Raw genomic sequence first — 24885 nt, forward strand, 5'->3', positions numbered from 1 at the left:
ATAAGGCACCCACACTGCATTTACAGGCCCAACATAGGCTAGATTTATGGACAGACAGTCTGGAAACCTTTTAAGGCATCCAGAATGTTTGATGGGCGAAGGGGGCTTTAACTTTGGAACCAGGGAACCTTTTGGAGAAGGAGGGCTACCAGAATGGAAGCTGGTTAATAATTGAAAAGGAGATAGAGAGGTTTTAAAACTAGATCATGATACTGAGGAATGTATAGTTTGGAGTGAGCTATCTACAGAGGATACTGTCAAAACAGAGAAATTAGAGTCTCCTGACAGAGAGGGTATAGGAAAAGCTGAGAGTACTTAGATGGATTTAAATACAAGTAGCTGAATATGAATGGCTCAAAATTACTTGAATCAACTGCTAATAAGCAGGTTGTGAATTAGAATAAAACCCATTATGTGGTTTTCTATGTGCACCTGGCAGAAACCTACAAAATAAAACTGGAGATTTAGAATGGAATGACTCTAAGTGATGATGATATTGTAGACAGAATAGACATTTCAGAGACCTCATAGAAATAGGATAGCCAATATTAAAATGACAGAGCTGATTAAACTGATGGTAGGATAACACTATAGGATCAATTTTATAACAGGGCACCTATATCGATGTTGGAAGAAGGCACCTGTTGTATGCCTATTTTCTAAATGCTTATCTGAATGGAGAAATTTGATTAACATAAAGTATAAAATATATATTATAATATGAACAATGAACATTAAAGCAGTTTTAAAAAACCATGGATCATTAGTGGGAAAGAGCATAAGAATAGCCTTACTGGGCCAGACCAATGGTCCATCAAGCCCGGTAGCCCATTCTCACGGTGGCCAAGCCAGGTCCCTAGTACCCGGCCAAAACCCAAAGAGTAGCAACATTCCCATGCTACCGATCCAGGGCTTCACCCACGTCTCTCTCAATAACAGTCTATGGACTTTTCCTCCAGGAACTTCTCCAAACCTTTCTTAAAACCAGCTACACTATCCGCTCTTACCACAACCTCTGGTAATGCATTCTAGAACTTAATTATTCTACGGGTGAAAAAATATTTCCTCCTATTGATTTTAAAAGTATTTCCCTCGCTAGCCCATCCACATTGATTTCTCACTGTTTTGTTCTGCTGCGTACTATCTCCTTCAACATGCTCCACAGAGAGCAGGAGTATAAGTTTCTCCATAGAGCGTTTATTTCCCCACAGAGGGCCTATAGGGCAGGCTTTGCTGAGCATGCTAGTTGCCCCAAATGCTCCATGACGCCAGCCTCCCTGGATCATATGTTCTGGGCTTGCTCCTTGATATAGACTTTTTGGCAGTGGGTGTGGGCCTTTTTGCTCTCCATAATTCCTTTGTTGCCCACATGCACCTCATCTATTGCTCTTTTTTATGATGGGGCTGCCCTCTCCCGCGCATCCGAGGGGCAGAGGCAGATAGTATTTAAGGCTCTCCTTTTGGCAAAGAAGGCCATCTTGGTTTTTTGGCGCGTTCCGCCTGCTCCCTTCTTCTCTCGGTGGCTTTTGTCCCTTTATGACCTAGCTCTTCTGGAGCGGAGGGCAGCGGGGACGCAAAATGAGCGCCTCTGGACCAGGTTTCAAGACATATGGGAGGGGTACTGGCTTTCTCTTCCGCATCGGGAACGCAGTATGTTGTTAAACTGTTAGATGTTGATGGGGACCTTCGCCTCCTTGTGTAGTTCCTTTTGTCTTCTCTTCACTCCCTTTGGATGCACCTTTCTCTTTCCAGTTTCGCCTCTGTTTCTTTGCTCTGCATTTTTGCCCTACATCACACGGGTTGGGGGGGGAGATGGGTGGGTAAGGCTGTTGGGTCTTATAGTTTTCAGCTTTAGTACTGTGTTCTGGGTTCATCTGTTCTCTCGGGGGGAGGGTGTTTGAGGTTATTGTAAAATCCAGTATTGGGCATATTTGATCTTCATGCCATCTGCTTTGTGCTGGAATATTGCTTGATGTTTATTGCCTGTCCCATTTGGGCGGTTGTGCTGGATTTGCAGATGTGTTATTACTTTGTATTGTTCTGTATGCTGTTGGCTTGCTCAATAAAGAAATATTATGGAGAAAAAAAAAAAGTATTTCCCTGTAACTTCATCGACTGTCCCCCTAGGCTTTGTGTAATTTTTGATGGAGTGAAAAATCGATCCACTCGTACCCGCTCTACTCCACTCAGGATTTTGTAGACTTCAATCATATCTTTCCTCAGTTGTCACTTTTCCAAACTGAAGAGCCCTAACCTTTTTAGTCTTTCCTCATACGAGAGGGACATCGCTGAGATCCTGATAAAATAAACTACAATTTGATTTATAATAGCTAATGATTGAAATAATCTGCTCTTATTGATATGTATTTTCTAAGTGCAACTTCAAAAAACAAACAAAAAAAAGCAGAAAAACCCAAGAACAGGAGAAATAATTAACAAATCCTTCCTGGATAGAACCTTCATGTTCCAAGCGAATAGACAGCAAGTCTGGCTGAGAAACTGCATAAATGAACCCAAACTGACCTACAACGCTTTCCGAAAATCAATTAAAACCGCCCTATTCGACAAATTCATTGTCTAAAACAGACCACCCTCTCTCACTATGATATTTCCCTCTGTATACGCTATTTCAATCTCTCAGGAAACTCCAATTCTCATGTATTCTTTACCTATGGAACTCCAATTAGTATGTAACTTTTCTATTTTATGCTTCCTGTTATTCGCTGACTGTCCAACCTTCTTTCAATGTGAACCGCCTAGAAGTCACTTGACTATGGCGGTATAGAAAAATAAAGTTGTTATTATTATTATTAAAAAATGTCACCCATATAGTGTGCAAGGGACTCTCAAGCATGGAACTACTGATAGAGACATTTAAATACCTACGTAATGTAAATGCACATGAGTCGAGTCTCTTTCATTTGAAAGGAAACTCTGCAATGAGAGGGCATAGGATGAAGTTAAGAGGTGATAGGCTCAGAAGTAATCTAAGGAAATACTTTTTTACAGAAAGGGTGTAGATGCTACATCAGTGGGGAAAATTTTCAGACAACCAATCATTAACCTAGCACAAGTGCAGATACATAATGGGGGTGGGGGGGTGGGGAACCACTTCATACCCAAGCACATGTCAAGTAACCGACGGTTCTCTGACCTCAGTGCTCTGGACAGTTTATTCATTGAGAGAGACATTTTGTCAAATAGTCAGGCAAGGAGCCGTAGATTCACTGCTGGACAATTTTCAAGATTTTAAACTGAATCCGAAAATGGATTGGCAACCAATGCAATCTTTTTTTCAGAATTGGGGAATTATGTTCATAACGGGACGTTCCCATCAACATCGGTGCTGCTGAATTTTGGACCATTTGTAGAGCCTTGACACGGACAGAGGGTATTCCTAAATATATCCCATTATAAAAGTCCAACTGGGATAATACCATCATTTGCAGCACCTGTCTACAATCCCAGTTTGTCAACACATTCTTCAACTGTGCTAGTTTTCTCATAGCAAAGTATGCTACTTTGAATAATTTAGGCCACAGCAGTATTATATAAGCTTTTAGAATAAATATATAACATAAATCATGATTTTTAACAAATTCACAGCAATGCCTGACATACATAAATAGGAATGAATCCTTACCTTTTCCTGGTACTGCCGCCTAGATGAGTCCAAGGACTGGATGAGAGCGGTGGCGTGGCCAATGAACATGGCATAGCAGGTGGCACCCACAATCATGCTCAGCATGGTAAGCCAGACGTCTGACATGCCAACAGGAGCTTGCTGCCCATATCCAATACACAGCATGTGACTCATTGCCTTGAATAGTGCATACGAATATTGCTTCCCCCAGGAGTCATTCTAAAACAAGAGAGAGAGAGAGAGACTGAGACTATTCACATGACAAAAAAAATGGGTCCAGCACAAATTCTTCCCACCCCACCCTTGCATGTGATATTCTGAGGGCTGTACAAGAAGGACACGGTAGTACTCGAAAGGCTCCAGAGAAGAGCGACTAAAATGGTTAAGGGGTTGGAGGAGCAGTGGCGTACCTAGGGTATGTGGCACCCGGGGCCCATCATTTTTTGACACCCCCCCCCCCCCCCCTCATGTAAAATTTTTTTTTTTTTTTTTTTGCAATAACCATGAAATGGAATAAATGGTCAGAATAGAAACAGGCAGTGAAAATTTTCTTTTTTTTTTTTTTTTTTTTTTCCCAAAGTATTTTTATTGAGAATGGCAAAAGGTCCAGACAAGCAACCATGGTCTGTACAGAAACTTATACATTATCAAAAAGAACACAGAATGAGAGTAACAGCAACAACAAGCATGAACAAGCCTCTCCCAAGAGAAAATTGCCAATGAGAGGCATAGCAATACACAACAAAAGGCCAAAACTTGGGGCAAGCAAACAAATCCCACCCCAGAACCCACAAGAATAATAAGCCGGACTAGACCCTCAGCCATATTTTATAATGAAAAAAACCCCCACAAGCAACAACACCCAGACCGCTCACCAGACACACCAATCCGCACAACAAGCACCCAAGAAACACCCAGCCACCACCCAGACAAAACTACCAGACACACCTACCCCACCAAGCCCAGACCCAACCCCCCCTCCCCAGAGAGTGCAAGCGCAAAGTGGACCGTGAAAAGGGCAGCTGCGGAAGTGGAAAGCCCCAGATAAGTAGGTTAGCTAAAGAAAGCCCACAGATAGAAGAAATCAGGATAACAGAAGTTCCAACAAATGCTCCCACAGAAAATTTTCTTTTATTGAACCTCATTTATGTAACCATTATTCCAAACATAACATAACATAAATTATGTCTGAATTGTCATGACATCAGAAGTACATATGGAGTAGTTGCAGGTGATGCTTGGGACAGTTCTGATTATGTTAGTTTGGTTTTATGTGTTTTTTTAATAGAAGGGTTTTTATTTCTTTTTTTAAGGTTTTGTAGTTTGTGGTCGAGGTCAATAGGTTGTAGAGTTGGGGGTCAAGTGTTGCAGCTCGAATGGCTAGGAGGTTGTCGAACAGTTTTTTTCTTTTGACGTTTTTGGTTGGAGGGTGTGTGAATGGTGCGTGAGTTCTCCTATGTCTGTTTGAAGTGGATTGAATTATTTAGCTGAAGAAATTAGTTACCCCCCCCCATTCCACACACATTAATTCTCTTCCATTTTTGTTCCCATTATAAAAAAACACTGATAAGTTCCCAGGAAAAAAAATACATTAAAATAAGAAGTGAAAACAAAGGCCCCTACAGATGAGAACATAACATAAGAATAGCCTAACTGGGTCACACCAATTGTCCATCATGCCCAGTAGCCCATTCTCATGGTAGCCAATAGTGCTGCCCGATTCAGAGAAAAATATTTCATTCGATCCGATTCACCCTGTTGAATCGATTTTTCGATTAGATTCACTGTTAATGACACCGCTTTTTAAGTTTAAACAAAGTATAACAATAAATTTCACAACAACAATAAATTTCACAAAGTACTTAAAAAAAAAAAAAATCACATTTTTCCATTAAAGCAGTTCTGGAGACATTTGCTTGAACAGTCTTTTTTCCCAGTCCATAAGCAAGCAATATGAAAAAGATTTCCTTAATTATCTACTCAAACATTTTTGCTATTTACTTTCATTGTACCTATACTATTATTCAGTAGAAAAAATGGACTTAACTGTGCAGGAAATGAATCTCCTCATACACCCACCATATAGTGCAAAAATGTGCAAAGGTCTGTTTTTTTCTTTCGATCACTACATAGCCTAATGCCACACAAGCAGCGCTGTTACAAACATATTCTGAAGGTCAATGCTAAGGTTGACAAAGTTTCCTTCCTTGGACCAGAAGGAGATACTGACAAACCACTGGAAGAGATTCTAAAACAACTACCCAGAAATAACACCCAAAGACCCACTCAGTGTGTGAACCAGTTGAGTGGAGTGGACTAACTGGGGGTGGAAATGGGCCCAGAGTTTGCTCAGCAGAATTTCCCAGACTACCTCTTCCTCTCAACACACTGACATGCTACCACCACCACCAACACTAGGAACACCTCACCGAGTATGCCAGCAATGCTTATAAACTTTATAAAACACATTATTATATTTTCTTATAAAGCATATATTTTAACTGAACTCAGCCTTGCCATTCACAAAAATAGAAAAGTTCCCATTTCAAGCTGTCTCATGTACACTTTTCAAATCTAACATATTGTAATCACAAAACAGAAAATAAAATTATTTTTTCTACCTTTTGTTCTCTGATCAATATTCAAATCTTGTTGGTCCCAGGCTCTTGTTGTCTTGCTTGCCAGGGTCTCCTTTCTCCGTGCTAACCATCCGTCTGCCATCTCTGTTCTCCCCTTCCGTTTCCCTTCCCTCTCCCGGAGATCTGGCATCTTTCCTTTTTTTTGTCTCCATCCACAGATTCACCTTTTCTCAACTCCCCACCACCCCAGGATCCACCATCTCTCCCTTTCTGTTCCCAACTATCCTCCTATCCAGTATCTCTATCCCCCCTCCACACCATCCCCTGTTTCCAAGTTCTCTCCCTTTCTGTTCCTTCCCTCCCTAAATCCCATTATGCACCATCTCTCTCCCACTCCTCTGTTTTTAGACCCATTATTTCTAACCCCCAAAGTCTGGCATATGCATGTATCTTTGAACCCCCCCTTCCCTCTCTCCCTCTGTGTACTTTTACACCAGGACCCCCCTCCCCCGAAGGTCTGTCCCCCCTCCGAAGGGCTACACCCCACCCCTGAAGACCTGCACCCCCCGAAGGACTTTACCTCCCACCCGAAGGTCTGTCCCCCTCTGAAGGCCTAAACCCCACCCCTGAAGGACTGCACCCCCCCCCCGAAGGCCTGCACTCCCTTGAAGGTCTGCACCCCCCCGAAGGCCTGTCCCCCCCTTGAAGGCCTGTCCCACCCCCTTGTAGGCCTGTCCCCCCTTTAAGGCCTGCCTGCCTGCCTTTCCCCCCCCTTGAAGGCCTGTCTCCCCCTTGAAGGCCTGCACCCCCCTTGAAGGCCTGCACCCCCCCTTGAAGGCCTGTCCCCCCCCTTGTAGGCCTGTCCCCCCCCCTTGTAGGCCTGTCCCCCCCCCTTGTAGGCCTGTCCCCCCCTTGAAGGCCTGCCTGCCTTTCCCCCCTTGAAGGCCTGCACCCCCTTGAAGGTCTGCACCCCCCCAAAGGCCTACACCCCCCCCCGAAGGTCTGCACCCCCCTGAAGGCCTGCCTGCCCCCCTTGAAGGCCTGCACCCCTTGAATGTCTGCACCCCCCCCCGAAGGCCTGTCCCCCCTTGAAGGCCTGCCTGCCTGCCTGTCACCCCCCCCCCCTTGAAAGCCTGCTTGCCTGCCCGCCCCGCCCCACCCTGAAGGCCTGATGCCCCGACCCACCCCGAAGGACCCGCTCGCCCCCCTGGCCTCCCCGCACCACCTATGAACAGCCGCAGCAGGATCGCGAAGTCAGCGTCGGGTACCAGCCCTAAGGGGGTGTTCCCGGCCTTGCCGCTCAGTCCCCCGCCCCCCCCGAAGGACCGCTCGCCCCCCTGGCCTCCCCGCACCACCTATGAACAGCCGCAGCAGGATCGCGAAGTCAGCGTCAGCGATCCCTGCTGCTTCCTGCGCCACGGTCCCGCCCCTCCTCTGACGTCAGAGGAGGGGCGGGATCGCGTTGTAGGAAGCAGCGCAGGGATGCTGACGCTGACTTCGCGATCCTGCTGCGGCTGTTCATAGGTGGTGCGGGGAGGCCAGGGGGGCGAGCGGTCCTTCGGGGGTGGCGGGGGACTGAACGGCAAGGCCGGGAACACCCCCTTAGGGCTGGTACCCGGGGCGGCCCGCCCCCCCCGCCCCCCCTAGGTACGCCACTGTGGAGGAGTTTCCGTACAGTGAGAGATTAGAGAAACTGGGCCTCTTCTCCCTTGAGAGGGGACATGATCGAAACATTCAAGATAATGAAGGGAATAGACTTAGTAGATAAAGACAGGTTGTTCACCCTCTCCAAGGTAGAGAGTACGAGAGGGCACACTCTAAAGTTGAAAGGGGATAGATTCTGTACAAACGTAAGGAAGTTCCTCTTCACCCAGAGAGTGGTAGAAAACTGGAACGCTCTTCTGGAGGCTGTTATAGGGGAAAACACCCTCCAGGGATTCAAGACAAAGTTGGACAAGTTCCTGCTGAACCGGAACGTATGCAGGTAAGGCTAATCTCAGTTAGGGCACTGGTTTTTGACCTAAGGGCCGCAGCGGGAGCGGACTGCTGGTCACGATGGACCACTGGTCTGACCCAGCAGTGGCAATTCTTATGATTAACTTTTTCGTTTCAATATTTGCTGGCTTTGTTGTTGCTTGGAAATGGACATTGTCAGTTTATGGTTTATTATGGGTCTCACTTCCCATTGAGAAAAGCATTATGCCATGAGCTTGCTTTAACCCTGAAAAAAGCACTAACCTCCCCCATCCCTTTTACAAAACCATACCATGGTTTTTAGCGCCGGCTGCAGCGGGAACAGCTCTGATGTTCATAGAATTCCTTTTGAGCGTCGGAGCTGTTACCGCCGCGGCTGGCGCTAAAAACCGTGCTGTGGTTTTGTAAAAGGTGCACTTGTGTGAATGTGTGTGGGGGTTAAGTTATTTATGTGTGATGTTTTATGATACGTTTGCAATTGTGTCCGTTTTGCTAAAAAAAAAAAAAAAACCCCAAAACCCCCACACTTCTTGGTTTATTAGTTGTGATTTTGTGAACTGAATAAGAACTAAAATTTTTGGGGAGCTGGATTGAAATATCACTTGTGTTGAGCTGATGTTTGGTTTTCTGTGCGCAATGTTCTCGCATTCAAAATAAAAGTTAGAAATCCCCCTCCTACACATACTATAGGCTTAAAATGTTTATTTGCAATGCCCTAGGCCAGACATGGGCAATTCCGGTCCTCAAGGGCCGGAATCCAATCGGGTTTTCAGGATTTCTCCAATGAATATGCATTGAAAGCAGTGTATGCAAATAGATCTCATGCATATTCATTGGGGAAATCCTGAAAACCCGACTGGATTCTGGCCCTCGAGGACCGGAGTTGCCCATGTCTGCCTTAGGCACATAAGGTGATGGGGATGAAAATGTGGGGACGGAGATGAATCTTTAAGGTTAAGACAATTAAGTTCACTTCAACTTTTCTGTAAAAACTTAAAAACTTGGCTATTTTCTAAACTGTAAAATTATGTACTTTCCTATATTCTCTTTTTTAATTGATATACATAAGAACATATGAATTGCCGCTGCTGGATCAGACCAGTGGTCCATCGTGCCCAGCAGTCCGCTCACGCGGCGACCCTTAGGTCAAAGACAAGTGCTCTATTTGAGTCTAGTCTTACCTGCGTATGTTCTGGTTCAGCTTTATTATATAGAGAAGACCCGGTTTATAAATCTTAAGGTTTAGTTTAGTTTAGTTAGTGTTACTCTCTAAGCAAAGGTCAATCAAGAATCAACCATAATCCTTAAATATTTAAAGCTGACAACAGGGAATTAAAGATCTCAATCTGTATACTTTGGAGGAAAAGCAGGAGAGGGGAGATATGATAGAAATAAATACCTACGTGATGTACGGTAAATGCGCATGAGTCGAGTCTCTTTAATTTGAAAGGAAACTCTGCAATGAGAGGGCATAGGATGAAGTTAAGAGGTGATTGGCTCCGGAGTAATCAAAGGAAATACTTTTTTTTACAGAAAGGGTGGTAGGTGTGTAGAACAGTCTCCCAGAAGAGGTGGTAGAGACAGAGATTGTGTCTGAATTCAAAAGGGCCTGGGATAGGCATGTGGGATCTCTCGGAAAGAGAAAGAGATAATGGTTACTGCAGATGGGCAGACTAGATGGGCCCTTTGGCCTTTATCTGCCATCATGTTTCTATGTGTGAATCTTATTAATGTTTAGAGCAAGATGCTGTTTCTTTAGCCACTGAGCTGTTGCTAATGTTTGTATAACCCAGTGGTTCCCAAACCTGTCCTGGGGGACCCCCCAGTCAGTCAGGTTTTCAAGATATCCCTAATGAATATGCATGAGAGAGATTTGCATACCTGTCACTTCCATTATATGCAAATCTCTCTCATGCATATTCATTAGGGATATCTTGAAAACCTGACTGACTGGGGGGTCCCCCAGGACAGGTTTGGGAACCACTGGGTTATACAAACATTAGCAACAGCTCAGTGGCTAAAGGAACAGCATCTTGCTCTAAACATTAATAAGATTCACACATAGAAACATGATGGCAGATAAAGGCCAAAGGGCCCATCTAGTCTGCCCATCTTGAAAACCTGACTGGCTGGGGGTCCCCCAAGACAGGTTTGGGAACCACTGGTATAACCAATAGTAAAGGGTATAGAAAACCATTTATAAAGCAAGGAGATAATGCTGATCCATGAGGCACCCTACATTCCAGTATATGGGCCTCTGAAAATTCAGTGCCCACTGAGACTGTAAATGTGCAATCCGACAGGAAGGAGACAAGCCAACCAAAAATACGGCCACCCAACTCCAGGGACTGCCAATGGGAGAGCAACAAATCATTATTGATCAGTTTAAAGGCAGCTGTTAAGTCAAGTGATGCATTTAATACCAGATCACCAGAATCCAAAATCTCTTGAACTTTGTTCAAAAATGCTGTCAATCTGACGAAGATAAACTTGTAATAAGAATTCTCCTTCATCAAATGTTGTCTTTCTAGGGCAGGGGTGTCAAAGTCCCTCCTCGAGGGCCGCAATCCAGTCGAGTTTTCAGGATTTCCCCAATTAATATGCATGAGATCTATTAGCATACAATGAAAGCAGTGCATGCAAATAGATCTCATGCATATTCATTGGGGAAATCCTGAAAACCCGACTGGATTGCGGTCCTCGAGGAGGGACTTTGACACCCCTGTTCTAGGGAAAATAGAGCAGATGACAGGTTATATGACAGGCTATAAATGCCAAAATGTACAGTGCTGCCTTTCAGCGCTATACAAGTGATAAGTAGTAATAATGCATATGGATGACTTGAATTCATGTTTTCCACTGTGAAAACCATATGTAAGTAAATATAGCATTTTTACCCAAGTCAGAACTTGGACAAAGCTACTCGCAAAAGGATTCAAGACATAATTTTCTTGAACTGGAACAAATGTATATTTAAAAAATAATTCTCCAGTTCTGGGGTATTCTGGATAAACAAATTTAGCAAAAGAAATAACTGTTTCTATTTTTTAAATTTAAACTTACTTCTAATGCCAGGAACTGACTTTATTTAAAGCACTGCAATTCCTTCTTAAGATGAAGCAAAAGTCTGAAAAAGCAGATTTGAAATATAGTTCAAGGAAGATTATGGGTAAAACAGATTTCTTAAAGCGAAGAGCTGTCATTCATTCTTGAAATCTAGAGTTGGTTTAGCTTTCAGAAATGTAACCTGTGTGCAGACTTTGTATTTCAGAGGAGAAATAGGCAACGCCGATGCAACTAATTTATCATTCTCTCTTTTCTCAGTGGGTGCAGTGTTTAAGGGATAAAATATGTGTACACAGCTTCTGCTCTTCACCGGTGGCCTACATAATGCTTCTGGAGACAGATTTCAAAGCATTCCCTCCCCAAGTACTCTTGCCTGTAATCCCGCTTGATCTGGAATGTTACCATTTTAAATAAAAGATAACAAAAACTAAGACTGAATTCCACAAGGGAATATGGGTAAGAAGTCTCTGTACAAAAATGATGAGTTGTTACTCCTTGAAATAGTCATTTGGTATATTGTCAGGTTTCATACATAATGGCTGGATATTTAGGGCCAGATTCTATAAGCGGTTCTGTAAGTTAGGCAGCGATAAGCACCATACCACTATCTAACTTAATTGTTTAATCGGTTTTAATCCGCGTAGTAAATGACCGTTACAAAATAGCGATCGCCTAGAAAAACTCGTCTTTTTTATGGAGGTTTGGGATCCTTATATTCAAAATCTTTCACCAAGAACAAGAAGTTTAATTCTCAATGATTTACGATGAAGCTAAGGTACATTCCAGATATTTATTTTATTTCTTAATTTTTGTCTACTTTCATCCGGGGAGGGGGATTTCATTTGGAGGGAAGGGTAGGGGGGAAGGGAATGGAATCAAGGGGGGTGTAGAAAGGAATGGATTAGTTCATATGGAAATTTAATTTGGAGGAATGATATAAATATGTATGGAAATATTATTATTATGAATCTTATTGTAATGAATATATCTTTGTATTATCTTATTGTATTTCTTACTGGATTCCTTCAATAAAATTGTTATAAATTAAAATCTCGTTAAAAAAAGTACCAGAGGTAGTCATTGTAATCACATCTAAGGATGAATCTAATGCCACTTAAGGTCAAAACAGGCATGGTTAGGGGGCGAAGGCGATATTAGGTGCCATTAGATGAGATTCTCAAAAGAACTTGGGTGTCTGAAATGTAGACCACTAATACCCTGGCCTACAATGCAGATGCCTAAGTGCTGCAGTTCTTTAAATGGTGCCTAAGTGTGATTGATACGCAGCCAGCGCTGTTTTTGTAGGCGGCTGATGATTTAGGCGCCGTTTACAGAATCTGGACCTTACTGTGTAGATTCCACACTGTCTAGATTTTGTACCTGGGGAGGACAGATCATCAGTGGCTCCATATCATGAGGCTGCGACTGAGCCAGTTCTGATTTTACAACATTGCACCTACTGACTTGTAATTCCATGTTCTCTAAGAGATGCAGGACTAGAATGGATTAGTAGTCTACTGGTTGGTACAGTGGCCTAAGAACAGGGGGAATCGGGTTCAGTTCCCACTACAGCTCTATGTGACTCTGGGCAAGTCACTTAACTCTCCGCAGCCCCAGTTACAAAATAAGAACCTGTATGTAATATGTAAACCACTTTGATAGTAACCACAGAAAGTTACAGAAGCTGCTGGGTTACAAAAAGAAATATGATAGAGTTATTCCACTCTATCTGCAATTTCAATAGTTACCAGTTGTTGTTTTTTTTATACAATCCAATTTAAAACTCTACTTCTTAAATTTAAAGTATGTATTTAATCTGCAGCAACCAAATTAAGTGTATACTAAAATAATCCTATATACGCGTTATACCACCTAGAACTTTAAGATCAATACAGGATAATAGATTGGTACTTCCTTCAGCAAAAAGGGCTAAATGGGAATCCACCAGAAAAAAAAAGCTTTTTATGTCATTGCTCCTCGATTGTGGCATCGTCTACCCCGAGACTTGAGGCTGGAAACATGCTTAAAACCATGCTTAAAACTTTCTATTTTCAAGAAGCATTTAGAGCAGATCTAGATGTTTCAGAAATCTAATATAATAAAATGGTAGGACGCGCATGCGCACTAAAAAATCGTGTTCCCTGATCCCATCGCAGAAACACGACTGCGCATGCGCGCCCACGGCTCTCTCGCGCTTATGCTCAAGCCGCCGCCATGGCTCCTCTATCGAACCACACCAGGATCGAGATAGGAGCTGCAGCGGCGGCTTTCAACTAAAAAAAAAAAGTTACACAGCTGGGGGTAGCCGCGAGGTTGCGGCGGCCTTTCTCATCCCCGACTCTCACTGCACGGAGCCGCGACGACGAGTTTGAAAAAAAAAAAAAAAAAAAAGGGAGCCGTTAGCCTTTCAGCAGCTCCCTCTTAATTTAAGATAAGTCGGCGGCTTTCCATTTAAACACGGGCGGCCGGCCCGCAGACAGAAGGCTGCTGAAACGAAGCTTCCAGGGGGGGAGGGGGGAGGACGGCATGGCAAGCGACGGCGAGGAGGGAGTGGGAGCAGGCCGCAGAGGCTGTCGGTGCCTGCAAGCCGCGGCGGCTTTAGGCAGATGTCGGCATAGGAAGAAGTGCTGATGGACGGGGGGGGGGGGGACAAAAAAAAGGAAGGGAGGCCTACTGCTGGACAGGGGAAACAGAAAAGAGGTACTGCTGCACAGGGGAAGAGGTGCTGATGGAGGGGGGGGGCAAAAAAAGGAAGGGAGGTCTACTGCTGGACAGGGGAAACAGAAAAGAGGTACTGCTGGAAAGGGGAAGAGGTGCTGATGGATGGGGGGTGGGGGGAAGGAACGGAGGACCAATGCTGGACAGGGGGAGCAGGAAACAGGTACTGCGTGGTGGACAGCCGAGGAAAAAGAAAGACAGAAAGAAAAAAATACAGAAACAGGCTAAGGAGAGAGAGAGAGAGAAAAAGAAATACACACACACACACACACATATTCTAGCACCCGTTAATGTAACGGACTTAAAGACTAGTTATACATATATATTAGTAGAAAGGGTTAATTGGTTAGAATCCTTCAACCTTATATGGCTACAAGAACATTTGGAAATCTGATTGTTAGAAAATATATGTAAGATGATGCTTTGAGGTTTGTTTTTTATAGGTCTGTTTTATTTTAATTAATGGAGTTCTTTTTCTGTTTTATTATATGTTTCTAAACCGCTTGGACCTGTCGTAAGAATGAGCGGTAAAAAAGTTTTAATAAAACATATATCAAATCCCATCTCCTTTCAATTGTCCTAAAAGTCTGTGACTAGATAACAGGATAGAGCCTGTAATGATCATCAGCAGTTTAAACTCATTAGCACTGTACTTTCGAAAACATTATCAGGATGGTCTCTCAGGGCTAGATTCTCAAAACTTTGCGGTAAAAACCGATGGGCCACTGTCGCAGCCGTTATTGTAGCGATTTTAAAAAAAGGCGAGTCATTCTCAAAATACCACGCATGCAGATGAGGTTGGTGGAGAGTAGCGATGGTTCACCAAATTTACGAGATGAGTCGCTGGTGATAGTGATCGGCACATGCGCAGAATACACCACAAAAGAGGCATACATGTGCGTATATGCCCGGAAAAGCAATGCCGTAAGCACACATATCGTGTGCATGCTTATTTGAACATAATATATGCTCACGTGATAGGTGCGTGAGACATACAACTGTAGCTATTGGGCGCTTGTGTCGCAAAAAACAGATAAAAACTGCTATAATTAATGAAAATCTTGTAATTTGGTTTTTAATGTCAAATTTTATCATGAACCATAGCCAGAAATACATAAGACATGGCTATAAAGCACGCGCTCAAGAAGCGTGCTTTGTCCCCCTCCCCCTCCCCCATCAAATGACTATAATTTATGTGAATCATGTAATTTTTATTTTGTTTCATTAGCACTTTTCACAGTACTGGCACAGTACCGGCACCCCCAGACCAGTCGCTGATTTCTGCTCGGCAAAAGCTGACGCCGCGCTTGGAGAATCACTTGGCGATGTTGAAGAATCCACCGGAGTGCTCGTTTAAATATTAATGAGCCCATTTGCATGGGCAGAATCGGAGACTGCCATGAAGCTCGGAAAAGAACACGGTAAGCCGTTTTCATAATCCGCCGCTAAAATACATGCACGCTAAACCGGCTGGAACCGATTTAGCCACTGCGTTAAAGGCAACCTTATGTTTTGAGAATCTGGCCCTCCGTTTTTTTTTGTTTTTTTTTTAAATCTTTATTTATTATCAATTAATTACAGACAAAGAATTAACTTTGAAAAGAAAATTAGAAAAAATATCATCGATATCATTGAAACACAAACTTTCCACAAACTTAATATATAGTCCACAATTGGGAGAACAAAGTAAGTAAATAAACCCTTCCAGGAAAAAGGGGAACAAATACAAATGTTTAAAGAATAGAGCAGTTAACCTCGGCTAATATTAACAGACGTGAATAAACCTGTACTTCCTAAGGAGCATCGAAAATCCCTTTCCCTTCTAGGAAAAATCGCAGCTGTTCTGGTTCAAAGAAAATATACTTATTTTGTTGGTAATTTATAAGACATTTACAGGGAAACCTCAACTGAAAAGAAGCTCCCAAAGAAATAACCTTAGATCTATATTGAATAAATTCCTTCCTTCGAATCTGAGTCCATCGTGAAACATGGCCCTCCGTTTTTAACCAAATCTTCCTTTAATGAAGAACTCCAACAGAAAATGACACAGTTTGTTGCTTGTAAAAAAAATTGTTGCCTTCTGTAAAACATTCCAACGCTCTACCAGCATATCTCAAGGGCTGGGGAGCTGGGAGTGCAATCAACACTTGTTGAGGGCTAATGCTCTATTTTTAAAAAATAAGATTCTCTAATACTCTGATCATATAAAAATTCTGAGGCCAGCCTTTGATGGCAAACAGTCTTTTAAAAAACACCATGATAGATCTTTGGAACGACCTTACTATCCCGCTGCGGAACCTGGGCTCCCTCCAATTATTCCGCAAGCAACTGAAAGCCTGGCTTTTCACTAAAATGTAATTCTATCCCCCCTTACTCTTCTCTTCTATATATAAGTTCATGTAAACCTTTTTTTTTCCCTTCTCTTCCTATATTTTAAGTTCTTGTCTCTAGAGAGACTCAAAAAAGAAGGAAAGAATTTTTAATTTTAAAATCTGGAGTGACTCAAATAGGGGGTAGTTTTTTCTTGAGATATCTATGTAAATGTGTAGTTAGATATTTATCATTGAAATATATATTTACAGAGCCATCTCAATTGATTAGTTTTCTCTCAATGAAACGTCTTGAAAAAGGAATAACAACGTAATAACGCCTATGAGAAAATAGTTCCCTGCACTTTAGTTAGACAAGGATTTTTCTTGCTTAATTAATTTGAAGTATATAAGTTCTGCTCTTAATAATGGATCCAATAATATTGAGGACTAGTGTGAGAACAGCTAGATTGGTATTTCCTTGTAGCAAATATTAATTTTGGAATTATAGTTTAATATGTAGTTTGATCTCACTTTTCTGTACAAGATGTATATGCTTGGTAATATTGTAAAATGTTATAAATAAAATAAAAAAAAAAAAAAAAAAAAGTTCTTGTAAACAGTGCCGAGCTCCACAACATCCGTGGAGAAGATGCGGTATATAAATTTAAGGTTTAGTTTAGTTTAGTAAGGCCATTTTCTACTGCAGCTAAGTAAGCATTGATTCTTCCCTTAGATTATCGTAACTCACTATTTCCCAATCTGCCCCTCTCTTCCCTTAAGCATTTACAACTTATTCAATCAGCAGCAGTTTAAATTACTCCACAAGGTCCTGTGTTTCAACTGTGTTATGCCCCTTATGGTTACCGAACATTGGCTCCCATTATTCGCCCATATTCAGTTTAAAATTGCTACGTGTGGTCCATGAGGGGCTCAGACTAGAGAATGACACGGTGGCGGTTTACCCGCGGCCACCGCATTTTAGCCGCGGGTCACCCGCCGAAAACGGGGAAGAAAACTAGCAGTCGCTGCGGCGACGGGGACAAGGCCATTCACCGCCCGCGGGGCGGTGAATGGTCTTGTCTCCGCAGTGAGGTATCAAGGATCGCGCGGTCCCCGCAGCCACCGCCCGCCCGCCCGTAGCATTTAGCCAGCTCCCTCCCTCCACCTCACCTTAAATTTCGAGTTTTCCGGCTTCCTTTTTTCCGAGCCGCACGTGTTCAAAAATCCGTGCACGCGCGGCTGCGCGAGTCAATCAATCTTCTCCTCTGACGCAACCGGAAACAGGAAGTTGCAGGAGAGGAGAAGTTTGATTGACTCGCGCAGCCGCGCGTGCACGGATTTTTGAACACGTGCGGCTAGGGAAAAAGGAAGCCGGCAAACTCGGCTTATATGGATGCTGCGGGGACGGTGACGGGGCGGTGAATGGGATGGCAGTGGCGGTGACGGGGCGGTGAATGGAATGGCGGTGACGGGGCGGTGCAGAGGATGGTGGGCCGGGGACGGGGCAGTGACGGGGACAGATTTTTTCCCCGTGTCATTCTCTAGCTCAGACCAACAGCCCCAGAATACATCTCAAACCTACCGGTTCCTTATACACTGGTTGCCCTGCTGCATTTAGCCTCTCCCTCCAGACCGTGACTGACCCCCGAGAGCCGCACTGTTCCCGACACTCATAGGAACTCAATGAGCATCGGGAGCCGCACGGGCCTATCAGCACCGCTCTCTGCGCTTAAACAGCTAGCGCGGTTTCGTAGGCGAGGGGTTGAATGTCACCCATGCAACGGCTTTTCAAAACTTGACTTTTTTTTTTTTCCCTTGGCTGTCCACTACCACCCCTTGCCTGCTCTCCCTGTCCATTCTCCCTTCCTTTTACCTCCCATGTCCTCCACCACCCCATCACTGCTCACCTTATCAGCAGAAGCCCTTCTCCCTTTGTTTTACCTCCCCCTGTCCATCATCACCTCCTTCCTGCTCCCCCTGTCCAGACTTTTAACATGCATGAGGCGACTTAGATGCTTTTTTCTTTCCTTTTTTTTCTCTCCTCATTTTTTTTCTTCTTTTCTTTTCCTTCTGCCTTTTCCAATTTTTGTTCTTTCTTCACCTTTATTGATTAGTTATAAACTGCCTAGCTTCATGGTCAATGTGACTGATGGTATATCAAGCCTATATGAATAAATAAATCAATTTGGGCATGCAACTTTCTAGAATCAGAGGGATAGGGCTCCTTTTGCTAAGCCGCGTTAGGGCTTTAACGCGTGGAATAGAGCATGCTAAATTGCCGCCCGCGCTGGACCTTAACGCCAGCAGTGAGTTGGCGTTAGTTCTAGCCGCGTAGCGGGGGTTTAGCGCGTGCTAAAATGCTGCGTGCGCTAAAAACGCTAACACGGCTTAGTAAAAGGAGCCCACAATGTCTAGCCCATATAATTAGGGCTGCCGATTTTGGTTTTTGTTTTTTTTTAAATTAATTGCCGATTGATAAAATACCCCAGACCAAAAAACCCCAAACCTGAATAATAATAAAAATCACATGTTTATTAGATACTAGTCTTATAGCCCGTTACATTAACGGCTGCTAGAATATATGTGTGTGTGTCTGTCTTTTTTATTTTTTCTCTCTCCTTAGCCGCTTTCTGTATTTCTGTCTGTCTTTTTTTTTTTTTCCCTTGGCTGTCCACTACCACCCCTTGCCTGCTCTCCCTGTCCATTCTCCCTTCCTTTTACCTCCCGTGTCCTCCACCACCCCATCACTGCTCACCTTATCCAGCAGAAGCCCTTCTCCCTTTGTTTTACCTCCCCCTGTCCATCATCACCTCCTTCCTGCTCCCCCTGTCCAGCAGTAGGCCTGTCTTCATTTTTCTGCCCCCCTCCCTGTTCATCAGCACCTCTTCCCCTGTCCATCAACCCCTTTTCTGCCCCTCCATTTCCGTGTGTTGCAGCATTTCCCTCCCACCCCACTTCCCTATGCAGTATTTTTGTCTCCCCCATACCTTCCTCCTGAACTCCATGCCCTACTTATGTCGACATCCGCCTCGGGCCGCCGCGGTCGACATCCGCCTCGGGGGGGGTGGGGAGGAAGAGAGAGAGAGAGCTTCGGGCGGCCAGCAGCCGCGGCGGCCGACATCCGCCTCGGGCTGCCGCAGCCAACATCCACCTCGGGGGGGGGGGGGGGAGGAAGAAGACCGTAAGCCGTGCATGCGCACTTCCAAGCTACAGCTCACGGAAAACGGACGTAGGCATAGGAACAGCGCATGCGCGGCTTACCGTTTTATTATATTAGATACACTGGAAAAACACCACTTCCCCTAGTACTCTCTCACCCCTATCCTTGTCTGCTTTAGATTCTTCAATAATGGGAAGGGAAATGTTTAGAATATCAACTTCATATATGCATTTTAGAAAGCTATTAAAAACCCATCTGTTCTCAGAATTCTTGTAATCCCTTCAAAGCAGCATACTGATGTGAAACTGTTGCATTGATGCCAATATTCTATCTATTGTAGCTCACTGACAATGGTCAGCCCGTCTCTTTTGTAAACCACATAGAACCGAAAGGCTTTTGCGGTATATAAATAAAAATTTGTTATGTTATGTTAAAGTTAAGTGCTTTTTAAAAAAAACGTTTTAATAAAATTGGGTGGGGGGTTGGAGGGAGGGGAATAAATATTGATAGTGATATTTGGATAACTTTATTCTTCATTTGTATTATATATTAGGATATATTATGATATTATATGTAGGAAAATGAAATTATTGAATGATATTTATGATACCGTATAGATAATAGTGTAATATGTGTAATATCTACTGTTCTTTCATTTGTATGATGCTGTTTTTGATTAAAAATCAATAAAAAAAATTTTTTTTTAAAAAAACAAAAACGTTTTTGAAAAGATTTTGTAAAAATGTGCTTGATAGACCAATAAGGATTTAGGTGTGTGACTAGTAAAGACATTATACTGGCCCACCTTCTGGGAATCCATTATCTTTACAAATGTGATTGACTGATTTGTTGGTGTATTCAACATGTATTGCTTTGATAAAGATGGCTGACAGGAAGTAATGCAAGCCTTTCACAATGAAAACAGAATTAATACAACATCTTAACTCAAGTTAAAACTAGCCAAAGTTACTTTCATAAGGATTTAAGACTTACGGCCTCTTTTACAAAGCCATGCTAGCGGCTGTGCTGCGCTAATGGCCCCAAAGCCCATAGAGATTTAAAGGGCTTCGGGGCTGTTGCTACGCGGCAGCCACTAGCGTGGCTTTGTAAAAGAGGCCGTTAATTTTCTTTACGTGGAGGGACATAATCAATACATACGTCTAAGTCTGATTTGAGCGTATGGCGCTAGACACCCAAAGTTGGCAATGGGAAAATGCTCATTTTCGAAAAATACATCTAGAATATATATATATATTTTAAATCGTCTATCTGTACGTCCAGGCTATTGTTCATTAAGACCGCCAGGACATCTATCTTTATACCACATTTTCGATCAAAATTTTGTCCAAGTCCCAAACACCCAGAATAAGACCATTTGGATGTGGGAGGGGCCAATCTTGTAATGGACTGGCCACCCAGACATGGCAACAGAGCAGTGGTGCACCTTACAGGGCACTACAGTGAACTTCACAAAAAGGGTGCCATATAGACATCTCACCAGAACTCCATTATAGATTATGGTGAACCCCCAAAATCCACTATACCCACTTGTCTACAAACCCAATAGCCCTTATGGCTGCAGGTGGCACCTATATAGCAGCAGAGTAGGGTTTTGGGGGGTTTGGTGGGTGCACATGTTCCACCATAAATGTAGTGGTTAGAGTGGCTTATAGGCCTGGGTTCTCCTCTCTATGGTTCACTAGTCCACCCCCCCCCCCCAGGCTATTTAAGCCACCTGTGTACATGTCTACTAGGCTTTCCTATACCAGGTGTTGATGTTCTGGAGACAGGTATTTACTTTTTTATTCTGATCTTTGTGGGGGTGTGAGTGGGTCAGTGAACACTGGGGGAGTGCCTTTGTCTCTGCAGTGGGTATCTGGTCACTTTGGATACCTTTTTGGCACGTATACCTGTTTTTACATCATCTAACTCACAACATTTAAGTTTCATCCAGGATGTATAGTAAAATATTCGATTATCCCTGCAGGACGACTAAATCTAGGTCAGCCCCCATCCCACCCACATACTACCCTAACTACTTCTCCAGAAATGCCTCTATCAGCTCTGGGCACATTCATAGGCATAAAAAGTCCTGTGGCACGTCTAGAAAGTTGGTTTGATTATTGCCACTTGGATGACCTGTTTTTAAGGTCATCTGGGCGGGATTTTAGATGTGTTAAAGTTGATTATGAGCCCCATAGTGTCCATAACCTCTTTGTAATGTCATGATTATATTTTACTATAGAGGGGCATTTTCAAAAGAACATCCAAGTCGGTATTAGGACGCCCAGCTCATAACACATGGGTCATAGAACACCTATATATATATTTTTAATTTTATTCAATTTTCTATACTGTTCTCCCAGGGGAGCTCAGAACGGTTTACATGCATTTATTCAGGTACTCAAAACAGTTTTCCCTGTCTGTCCCAGCGGGCTCACAATCTATCTAATGTATCTGGAGTAATGGAGGGGGATTAAATGACTTGCCCAGGGTCACAAGGAGCAGCATGGGTTTGAACCCACAACCTCATGGTGCGGAGGCTATAGCTTTAACCACTGCGCCACACGCTTGTATTCTATAATGGCAATTGCATTTATAATTGACATTATAGAATCTGCACTCAGCATGTAGCATCCCAGCATCCAACTTTAGGCAGCAATTTGAGAATTACCTCCTAAATGGCTGTCCCAGGATTAATAAGGAAATCAGAACCCCGATTATGAAATGAAGTAAAATATCCTTTGATACAAAGAGATATTTGTACACTGTACACCAACAGGTCACTGAAGATTTGCAAATAAGTTCTAGAATAACCTGCCTGTATCTGATAATCCTTGTACCTCTGGAATGGAAATCTGCAGCTGTATGTCCAGTTATTAAAAACTCAGCTTTATCATTTATTATTGATAATTATTTATTATTCATTCATTCATTCAGTTTTCTGTACTGTTCTCCCCAGGGAGCTCAGAACAGTTTACATAAATTTATTTAGGTACTCAAGCATTTTTCCTTGTCTGTCCTGGTGGGTTCATAATCTATCTAATGTACCTGATCCACTCAACTTGATAATTATCATCCCATATCTAATCTTTGTATTATTTTAAAAATAGCTGAATATGTTGTCACAAGTCCGACTTCCGTACCAGCCTTGTACCAGTTAGGAGACACAGAAACAACCCTGTTAAGCTGGTTAGGGCTGATCCGTGTGTCCCTGCAGCCCAGGATCAGGAATATGGAGATCAGGCTGAGCCCCAACAGAACTCAAGTCACAGCTAGGGAAAACAGGGTTATGCCCCTTTAAGGGCATCCATCTTGAAACTGCTGGCTAAACAGGCTGAGAGGCAGTCAGAGCTGAACAGAGACCATCCCCCGCGCAGGGCTGGGCATGGCTCTATAGCTCTGCAGCATTTAGAGGGCTGGGAAGCTCAGTCAAGGAGGCAGCCCAGGGAAGCTCCTAAGCTGGAGGAGCCTTCACAGACCCAGCAACCGGAGGATATTGAAATGCAGACATCTGAGGCAGAAAAGGATTTTCAAGAGGACAGTGTTTCTGAAGCCATGGAATGGAATGCCCTGCCTGAGCTTCCACTTTCTGAAGCAATGGAAGTGAGTTGAACTGACTGTTGGCTTTTTGCCAAGGGTTTTGGGGATTTTTTTTTTCTTTCTGCATGAGTTTTGTTTTTGTTTGCTGGGGGCAACTACTTGCTGCTAAGGAAGTTTGTTGGCTGAAAGTTTTCACTGGGATTGTGTGAACCTTATTGGGACTTATGGAAGGGAAAAGTATTCCCCTTGAAACATGGCAGTGAATTGTGGTTTTTTTTGCTGAAGGTTTTTTTTTTCTTCTGTTTCAAGATGGCTGCCGCTGTAGGCAGGAGCTCTGCTACAGTTAAGCAGAGGTAAGACTAATGTTACCTGGACAGTTTGTTTTGTCTTCAGTGGAGCTAAAGAGACCTTAAGGTTGGGGACAGGATTTGCCCATCATCTCTGTGGAGGGATTTTGTGGGTTAATTTGCATTTTGTTTTGGCAAAGTGCTGATTTGGTAAATCCCACCAACCATGTGCTCCTTGGAGCATTGAGAGGAGCGGAAATCCTCAATGCCTGAGATGAAATGTTTTGTTTGTTTTGGGGGGGGGGGGGGGGGCTAAAGAACTGAATAATGATAATGTTGTGATTCATGCTTTTGCTGTTTGCTGGGAAATTAGCTGAACTTACCTGGGACATGAACTGAGCACTCAGGGTGTTTACCAGACAAGGCTGGTGAGAGAAACTTTGTTTTGCTGTTTTTGTTGGTTGTACTTCAGGACCCATTTTGTTTTGAATTCTCATACAAACCTGAATGCCAAATAAATTCTGTTTAGTTTTTGTAAGCTTACCAATTGTGCGCCATTCTGACTGCTTTAGGCTAGGTAAGTCCACCAATACAGGGACTTCCTCCTTCTTGGGGAAGCACGCCGGGGCTGTATCAGTGGCGTGTGCCACTCCCTTCTGTACCCTAAGGGACAGCCACGCTACAATGTGCTATTTGAACAGCTTTTGAAATTTGTTGAAGATAGTTTAGTATTACATCCACGGCAGACAGGGTTTCGAAATACTCATAGTACAGACTACTATAATAGTTCTAAACATTGAACCGTATGCTTCACTAGATGCTGAAAATGTAATTCTTTTAGTCTCCTTACATCTTTCTGAGGCTTTTGATCTGGTTGACCATGAATTTCTTATTCCAATTGATTGAAGTTGTTTAATAAAACTCATTTTTGAAAGATAGAACATTTAAGGTTTTTACTTCATCTACATCTATTTCAGTTGACCTGTGGAGTTCCTCAGGGCTCAGTTTTGTCTCCATTATTTAATATCTTTTTAAGTCCACTATTGACTTTAATCCAAGAAAAGAATATATGAAGCATAGAAACATGATGGCAGATAAAGGTCAAATAGCCCATCTTCTGCCCATCGGCAGTAACCATTATCTCGTTCACTCTCCCTATCCTAGGCCCTTTTGAATTCAGACACAGTCTCTGTCTCCACCACCTCTTCTGGGAGACTGTTCCATGTATCTAACACCCTTTTTGTAAAAAAGTATTTCCTTAGATTACTCCGGAGCTTATCACCTCTTAACTTCATCCTATGCCCTCTCATTGCAGAGTTTCCTTTCAAATGAAAGAGACTCGACTCGTACGCATTTACATTATACAGGTATTTAAATGTCTCTCAAAAAACCACAAAGTAGTAACACTTAAATCAAAAAGCTACAAAAAATGTTATTCACCAGCAGTGGGTTATACCTGTAGCTTTTTGATTTAAACATCTCTATCATATCTCCCCTCTCCCGCCTTTCCTCTAAAGTATACAGATTGAGATCTTTATGACTGTCCCCATACGCCTTATGATGAAGACCACATACCATTTTAGTAGCCTTCCTTTGGATCAAC

General features: G+C 43.1%; 1 protein-coding gene across 1 annotated transcript in view; it reads right to left on the minus strand.

Moving 5' to 3' along the window:
- The window catches only part of HCN4 (hyperpolarization activated cyclic nucleotide gated potassium channel 4), a 392202-nt gene that overhangs the window by 72831 nt on the left and 294486 nt on the right, over nt 1–24885 (minus strand). The window contains exon 4 of the mRNA XM_033920731.1: nt 3644–3862. Within this exon, the coding sequence (XP_033776622.1) occupies nt 3644–3862 (219 nt within the window). The remainder of the gene's footprint in view (nt 1–3643; nt 3863–24885) is intronic.

This window comes from Geotrypetes seraphini, chromosome 14 (genome assembly GCF_902459505.1).
Source record: "Geotrypetes seraphini chromosome 14, aGeoSer1.1, whole genome shotgun sequence".
Taxonomy (NCBI): Eukaryota; Metazoa; Chordata; class Amphibia; order Gymnophiona; family Dermophiidae; genus Geotrypetes; species Geotrypetes seraphini.